The sequence below is a fragment of the Micrasema longulum genome, unplaced genomic scaffold (genome assembly GCF_059751315.1).
Source record: "Micrasema longulum isolate JH-2025_06_02 unplaced genomic scaffold, ASM5975131v1 h1tg002691l, whole genome shotgun sequence".
Lineage (NCBI taxonomy): Eukaryota > Metazoa > Arthropoda > Insecta > Trichoptera > Brachycentridae > Micrasema > Micrasema longulum.
In genome coordinates, this window is record NW_028279824.1 from 43,963 (window position 1) to 52,681 (window position 8,719).

General features: G+C 33.7%; 2 protein-coding genes across 2 annotated transcripts; one reads left to right on the plus strand and one right to left on the minus strand.

Annotated features, from left to right (window-relative positions):
• Nucleotides 1-1,477: 1,477 nt before the first annotated feature.
• Nucleotides 1,478-4,193, minus strand: Trmt61 (tRNA methyltransferase 61; the record flags this gene model as incomplete). Its single annotated transcript, XM_088240995.1, has 4 exons — nt 3,639-4,193; nt 3,404-3,560; nt 2,135-2,277; nt 1,478-1,607 (listed from the first exon to the last, which is right to left on the minus strand). Coding segments are annotated over exons 1-4 (625 nt in total), but the record flags the coding sequence as incomplete, so codon positions are not given.
• Nucleotide 4,194: 1 nt separating this feature from the next.
• On the plus strand, nt 4,195-8,451 carry MED24 (mediator complex subunit 24). Its single transcript, XM_088240996.1, has one exon. It carries the CDS (start codon nt 4,379-4,381, stop codon nt 7,367-7,369), a length of 2,991 nt encoding a protein of 996 aa, XP_088097122.1. The 5' UTR covers nt 4,195-4,378; the 3' UTR covers nt 7,370-8,451.
• Nucleotides 8,452-8,719: the final 268 nt, after the last annotated feature.

Genomic DNA, 8,719 nt, shown 5'->3' on the forward strand with positions numbered 1-8,719 from the left:
TATTTAAGGTATTCTCCATCCCTGTTGTAATTTATTAATCTTATGACTCCCGAGGGGGTGAAATCCAGTCTTTTGTCTACGAACGTTTGGACAAGCTCAAATATTTTAATGAAACCAACTGGTCCAAGAAGAAGTTTAAAAATTGAAAAATTGTTTTCAGGCGTTGCCTAGTATGTGAAAAAATTCAGTCAGATGAATCTCTTCACAACAATAAAGGTTTCAGCTCTTTAACTTCACTAAAATCAACAAATTGAAGAATTTAAGAAATTTGGGTGTTCAAACATAGGCAAGATGGGGAATGTTACACAGTGTGTAAAGTGGCCACTTAAACCAGCCAATGACAGGTCATAAGTCCTGTGAATGCCTAGACTTCCATATTCCCTTATTTAAGGTATTCTCCATCCCTGTTGTAATTTGTTAAAATAAACTTAATTATTAACGACATTCTTACAAGGTTACATCATTTTGCAAAAACGTTAGAGATGGGACAAATTTATCAACGTCAATTGATCGAATAAAAAAATAATTCGTTTGATGTCGTTCATGAAAAAAGTATGAATGTCTAATTTTTTGTTGAATAATTGTGTTAAACACACATATAATAGGCTTGTTTTTGCGTTTTTTATATAAATTTCGGAAACAGAGTTTCATGATTGCATGAAATAACTGATAAAATCGATTTGATCAGTGATCAGATATTTCTCATCACTAATGAAATTAGTTTAACAGGTGTCATTCTAATCAAGCTATATTTTAAGGACTATAGCTATATATGTGTGCCATCTCTCTGGCAATACATAAATACCGTGACGATAAAATGATACGTCTTTGGACCGAAACCATTCATCCAACCAATTTCGAATTCCGGTCCACAACACACGACAAACGCTACTTTATGGTGCCCGGGGAATTTCAGATAAGTTAAGCACGGAGAAACGCTGAACGTCTCGTTAAAACAAAAATGCTACTAAATTAAAAATATCATTGATATATACAGGGTGTTCATTAAACCTTGTCACATCCGAAACCACGATGATCAGTATGAGCAAGAAGACATATTGGCACATTAAAATATTTTTTCAGAACGAATAAAATTTAAAAAAGTAAACTATCAAAAAAAGCAAATGGTTACTTACTTCAGTAGGGGAGAAACGAGGAGGGAGAGGGGAGAATCTGATACTGCGCCGCGCTCCCCTCGCTAATATGTCTTCTTGCTTATATTGATCATTGTGGTTTCGGATGTGACAGGGTTTAAAGAACACCTGTATATATCAGCAATAATATCATGATATATATCGTGATATATATGACTGTTGGTAAACATATCCTTCGAACCGGAACCCTGCTTTCGGGTGATTCGAGTGATTGAGGCTCAATTTAATGGTACCTACTTACATATTTAAAAAATACATGCGTATGTAGGTATAGTTAAAACGAACTTAAATGCAGATAACAAGAAAGTAAGAAAGGCCCCTACCTCCAGCTTTAAAGGCTTTAACTGCACGGGGAACTGCTGTCCAGGGTCCGGGAAGATCTAAAAAAACAGCGTCTACCTTCCCGTCCAAATCATTTCCAAAACCAGACAGACAAACATCTCGATGGCGAGCCTAAAAAAAATTTCATTTACATGTAGGAAAGTAGTAAAAAAAATAAGCAGCTTAAATATTACAATGCCCCTCATGAACGTAAAAAGGAAGTTCGATTTTTTAAATTAAGTAGGTAATGTCGAATAAAAAGTCGAATAAACATTGAAAAACCGATAAATCTCTTATACGAACATCTGAAAAACAAAAACTTAATTGTTAACTTTAAATGGATCCAAACCAAACCTAACTACTCTCCTTAAAGCTTTTAACCTGCACTTTTATAGACATTCTATTTTTGTTATAAAAAAAATATTGAAGAAAAAATAAACAAATATATTACATTTTTTGTATCCATTGTTTTAATAATTGTTATGTTATAGAAACTGTATATAAATTATTTATACTACTATTGTTTTTTGTTTGGGTTGGTATGCTCAATAGCAATAAGCCCGCCAATATATATATATCAAAAATTGGGGGTTAACAAATAAATAAAATATTTAATGATAAAACAGTTCAATGTAAGAGTAAAGGAGTTTTATACTAACCGTGACAAAATCACCAAGTCCGTGGTTTTTGAACTCTTCGGAAGCCAAAGTAGCACGATTCTCATGGAAATCAAATGTAAAGAGATGTCCGGATGGTTTCAATGCTCTGATAAATGCATGGGACAAGGAGCCACTTCCAGTTCCTTAGAGTAATATAACATATTTAATGATTTGAATAATTAAATATGATGAAAAATGATTTAAAAAAATCCAAGATATGGCCACAGAAGCACGCTTTAAATTTTTTTCATAAAATATATATACAGAATCCGATAACCGACCAAATATTGTTTATTAAAGCTTTATTAAGCTCATTCATAACATCATAAACCTAGTATAAAATTTTAATAACATTACATCTTAAATGAATTTAATTCATTTAAATACATTTAAAGTCAGTATAACCAAGTGGATTGCTGCACAGGACTACATTTTTTTAAATGATATACTCCAGGTTATGCAGTGAATCCAACAAAAAAAAAAAAAAAAATTCTCCTTGATGTTTAATCTACTTTTTTCATTTGTATACTTTTATTATTACCATGTTTTATTGCAAACCAGTAAATTCCCAATTTGTTAGCCTTAGAACATACTATTGTCTAATTGGGTGACAAATTGTGAATTGCAAATGTAAAAAAAAATAAAATGTATACATTTAAATTTTTAACTGTTTCTTCTTGTTTCTCTTCTCTTTCATATATGTAAATATGTTTGTTTGTATGTAAATTTTTATAATAAATAAATAAAATATAAAAATTTATCAAGAGCACTTAAATAATTATTATAAATAATATTGATAGACAATATATTTCTTTAACTTCTTCAGGTTATTCATTGTACAATTTTAAATCCATATACAATGAGTTTTGCGACTGTTTTTTATTTTTTTTTAGTCTGGTTATGCATGAGGAGAATTTTAGACAGGGTGATCATTTGAATTAGTGAATGATGGGTAAAAAATATACATTCAAACTTCACAAACTTATTCAACATAAAAAAATACCAAAACTTTACATTTTACGGTGAGTTTTTTCCCAGAGTTATATCAAATTGTTATTGACAACCTTTGCTTTGAAAGAGGAATAAAAAAGATGTAAATAGCAGTGAGATCAAGTACATTGAATAATTAATTATTTTGAATAAATAGGCACAAAAGTAACCAATGGAAATATTAACCATATGTTTTTTTTTGTGTAAGACTAATTAATTATGGTAATAATAATCTTCATCGCTGATTTATTAATCACTTTTATTTATGTTGATAGTTACCTGCTTCTGCGACAACACTTCCTGGACAGACCTCCAGCTGGAACAGGATCATACTTATATCTGGTGTATAAATAATTTGTGTCCTGTGAGGAAGAGTCAGGGTCCACAATTCAGGAGTAGGTTGCAGCACATGAGCCCATCCTTTTGACAACTCTACCTAAGAATTTAAAAAATAAATAGAAAAATAGAAAAGCGTAGACATAAAATAAAACAAATCCACGGTTTATTTACTCACTTTCTCTCCAAACTTCTTCCCTATCAGGCTTTTCACTTTCAATGCCCCATACATGGTTTGAAAAACATTTTCTACAAGGGCACCATTTTTGTTTTTGATTTCTGGATATACATCAACTGCGTGCATTGTATTACTCATGTATAAAATTACAGTATCTCCTTCTTCAATAACAGTTTTGTTATTACAGAAGCTCATTTTTAATGTGCGTTTTGTTACCAGAATACAATTATAACCTCAAACCGGTTAATATATTATTTTAAAGGCGAAGGAATTGGTGGCGATTTTCTGTTATAAAAAACGAAAATTTTCACACTTAACAAATGTTTGTAGCACTTTCACACACAAAAAAAATAAATGTTATAAGTATTCACAAATTTTTGACATTTCCATGTGCGAAACATAAACAAAAAATAATGTTGTTCAAATGTCAAAATAAAATACGGAAATCTACTTCCGCGTTAGTGTTCTCGCCTAGCGGATAAATTAAGAATTAAAGTTCGGGATGTTCGCTCTGAAGTTTTGGCGTTTGCAAACCAAAAGCGACGCAAACAGACTAAAATTAACCTCAATTTCTTTTGGGCTGACGTTTGTTATTTCGTGTTGAGCTCTTAAGACCGCGAGTAATTTGTCATTTTATGTGTGTAGTTACTATTTTAGAATGTTTAAATGACTTTTAAATAGTGCTACTTTTAATCAAAATAAATTATAGTGAATGTTTTATGTGATTTTCTTGGTTAACGATGCGTAAACCATTTGTGTTTTTAAACATGGAAGCTTCGAAGACTACAAGTAAAACTAGTTCCCTGAAAGCGCTTCTTCTCAAGGCGTGGAGAGAACGGTGGACGGATCTTCAATGGGGAATTAATATAAAGACAGTTCTGCCGAGAGGAGTGAGTGGAGATGTGTACAATCTGGCCGATTGCATTCTGCAGCAGGCTATGGTCGGCTGCGGAGCGAATCAACTCGTGATATCATATTTGAGGCATTCGCTGAGTGCGCAGCTAGTCTCTCACGCAGCAGTTCTTCAAAGAATCGCCAAATTTGATTCCTTTCATAAACCCCACTGTGTAGTAAGTCTTTTGGAATTTGTTGAAAGCATTCTAGACGGAGTTACTTGCAGAGGGAAACTCGAAGAAGGCATTCTCGCCGCCTCAGTTCTTTCGCTGGCCCATTGGTTGCTACAAGTTTACCATTACACTCTAACCAAACATCCAGCATCTATACCATCTCATTCTCCTTATCTTGAACTCTTCGATAAACCCGCAACATTATTGAACAGTATAGTGAATTCTGACTTTCTTATCTCGATGGTTTATCTCGCTAGATTAGATGACCAAGAGCAGTATGCTGAAATAATCAAGAAATGCTCCGAAATAACTTCCTTAAAGATGCTCAACACACAGTTCAAATCTAATGTACCAATTGATGAATCATTGAAAAAATTAGGAAACTTAGAACTCGACAAATTTTCATCGTTGAATGAAACAGTCGAACCTGTAACATTCTGTTTACAAGCTCTTCTCGCTATTGAACTATTAGCAAATCCTAATGCTGAAACACAGGTTTTTGTGAATGAGCTTTTGATGGTGAAACGAATAAAAGGATATACAATGGGACGTCTCTACTATGAACTTACTCGTGCGTGCTTAATATCGCTCAATGACGTCAGCGGAAGTCCTTCTAAACAGTCTATCTGGGGAGCCTTCACTTTCCTTAAAATTCCTCAAATCATTCATCAACTACACAATGCAGTTCGAAATCCTGATGACAAAATGGATAATAGTCCGGATATAATCGAATCTTTCGAATTACTCCTGCAAGCGACTCCTCTGCTCGATGTGCTGGATTCCAAATGTTCTTGTAATTGTATACAATCGTTATTAGAAGGACTTCTTAAGTTATCTCTTATATCGGAACAGCACTTGACGTACTTCAGTCAGAAGAGGGAAATTACCAGTACCAGACTACAGAAGTTAGAACCCTCCGGACTCCAAGGATCCATCCAGACATTTATTATGAGGGCCGAACCTACCCTCGCTGGAATTCTCAAGACAATGAGTGCGGATTTTCTCAAAATACACGATGCTCTTTATAGCATGTTGTGCCAGGTGCTCAGTGGTAAAAGCCTCGAAGTGATTCTTGCTGTAGCAACCGTAGAAGGCAAGTTAAAGCAATTTGTTTCCAAGTTAATAAAGTTCAACGAGTGTTCTCTTCAAGTGAGCGGAGATATGGGAAAAGCATCGCAATCTAGAACCTTGCTTTTTGATATTACATTTTTATTTCTCTGTTCCATTGTTCAACATTATGGAGCTGAAGCGGTTCTAGACGAAGGGGGAGAATCATTTTTTGAACAATGGGTAAGGGATTGTATGGTGGAAAAGGGCGTTCCAAAATCACCGGATCAAATGCTTCAAAAGTGTGAATCGTCAAAAGTTGATCTCCTCATTAGACAATTGAATTCTCCAGATTTTGATTTTAAAAATAGCCAAATGAAGAGTCACGACTTATGCATTAATGTTTGCGGAGCTATAAAGGAAGTACTTTTTGCTTGGGAACAAGGGTCTCTAACCGCTACGGATGTGAAACGTATTTTGGATTCATTGAAACAAAAGATGGCATCTCTCGCCGTGTGCGCTTCTGCATGGTTGTGTTCCTATATGCACATTGTACATCACGATGCTTTGTTAAAGCCAATTAACATGGTACATCAATTTTTGACTCCTTTGAGTGAAATGGAGTTGTCTCAAAGTGATAACTTGAAAGAAAAATCAGTTCTTATGTTTCAAATTATCAGAAAAATGCAATACGACGTTCATCCTCATACTGCATCTAAAACTAAGCAATTATCTTTATCTCATAGTATAATTTCCCGTCAGCCAATAGTGGAACAACTTCAGGAAGTATGGGAAGGTGTAAAAGATCAAGGCTGGCTGAATATTGAAGCTACTCATAATTTCGAGAGCCTTCTGAACACAGGAGGACCAGTTTGGTTTGTCACAAATTTGGTAAAAGAGCTTCTCAAATTTAGGTATCAGGAAGATCTCGATAGAGCCACAGATTTAGCTTTTGCTTTATTTCATCTTAATATCGAGCAGTGCACTCAAGCGCTGTTGTTACAAGTCCTACCGCAGTACTTGTATAACAGTCAGCAGAGCGAAGAGTTAGTTGAACCCCAATCCTCGGTTTTAGCCAAGCTGAGCGTTTACTGCATTTATGCCGCTTTGGAATACAGTCACTCAAATCCATCTGCTACAAATACTAAGAAGCGTGGAAGGTACGAAGACGCTGAGGATATTGAGGCTATTTGTCCCACCAACAAAGTGAGGAGACTGAACGATAACACGGCGGAGAGTAGTACTCTATTTGCCAATACTTTACCCGCGCAAGGGTGTAACCAAAAAACTGTTATCTTGAAAGAACCCCTACAATCTGCTTTGCAGGACACTTTCAAAACATTTTCACAGCTAGCAGGTCGCGACGGGGAGATTTCTCCTCAGACACATTTTATCTTTCAATTCCTCGTATTTATGGTTCAGTGTGGTAAAGACAGAGCTAGAGTTGTACTTCAGGGTATGCCGAGTGATCTCGTAGCTACTTTAGTCAAATCACTTCCCGAACTCTTCACTACCTGCTTGCTGTTAAGACTTTATGATTTAAGTTCATTAGGAGGTAGGAAATCAACAGCCAGAGACTTGTGCATGTTAAGAAATATGCAACTAAGACCAAATTAGTTGCACAAGAAATAAGTAGATTATTATTCAAGTAGCCTTAAAGATACTTGTATGTACATTTGTTACTGTTATTAAATATTTCAATGACTGTTTTAGCCAAAACTGAAAGCTATAAAGTACTTATTGCAAAATAATTTTTAAGTAAGCCTTTAAAAATACATTTGAGTGTAAGTTATTTTGATGAATTTAGAAGACTTTCAAATAAAATTAGCATTGTTAAAATTAGTGCAAAATGTTCATACACACTTGATTCATTAAATTTTGAAACAAGATTTATAGATTTGATTCTTTGACAGTGTACTTATTTATGACAAGCATTTTTTTGCTGCCAGCATGTCATTTCAATTCTAAGCTGTCACTAAATCTCTAAACTTTTATTGGGCTTTTGAATTATCTCTAAGTTAAATGTGCACTCTTGAATTAGTATTTTTATTTTGCATTTATTGATTTTACAGCAATAATTATAGAAATATATATTAATCAAAATATTCGTAAAGATTTTATATACAGCAAATACTGTACATTTCAAAGGAAATAGGAGTCTTGTTTCTACTTTGTAAAAGACTTATAATAGTATGTAATTGAAATTTTGGTACAGTAATGGCGTAGTTGTGATTTTTTAAATATTTAAGCGTGTATGTGATTGCATCGTAAAAGTAAAAGTTTAAATTAATTCGAACACTTCATATGTGCTAGTGAATAGCTTTTTCAGATTGAGGAAACATAATTAAATTTATTTTAAATCTTGAATTTATAAAGTTCGTATTACATGGGTCAGAAAATGGTACAATATCTTGCACAAGATTTGACCTAATGAATAATGTGTCATGTGATACACAAATTGGGAGAAATCTATTGTCAAATTCAGAAAAATTAGAAAGTCTCCTATTTTTCAACAAATGTTTGAACCAAGGTCTGCGCGTGCATCCCACGCTTTTGACACTGTTAACTGTTAACTTCAATTTGCCAAAGCATATTTGTTGTTGCTTGTGTCACTTTATTTATCCTCGGTCTTATTTGTTTGACTGGACTTTTTCACTTTACGCTTGATTTTCTTTTCTTGAAATACAGATTTACAAAAAGATCTTTGTTATTTCGGAAACCTGATGTTGATTGTTGATCGCAGAATAATATCTGTATCTTAGAGGATAGAACACGGGAGTCCACTTTTTGCCAATTTAAAGTTTAAAATGCAGAAATTATTGCAATAAGCTATTTTCTATGTGAAAAAAAAACCAAAGTCCACTTTTGTCATAAAAATGTTTTTTTTAGTCGAAATAAAAACCGGAAGTCCATTTTGGTTTAGTGCAAACAACATAATAGGATATACTATTGAAAAATGTACTGCTT

Bases quoted from the DNA above. Each gene is read 5' to 3' on its own strand.
- MED24 (XM_088240996.1), top strand. From the start codon at position 4,379: ATGCGTAAACCATTTGTGTTTTTAAACATGGAAGCTTCGAAGACTACA.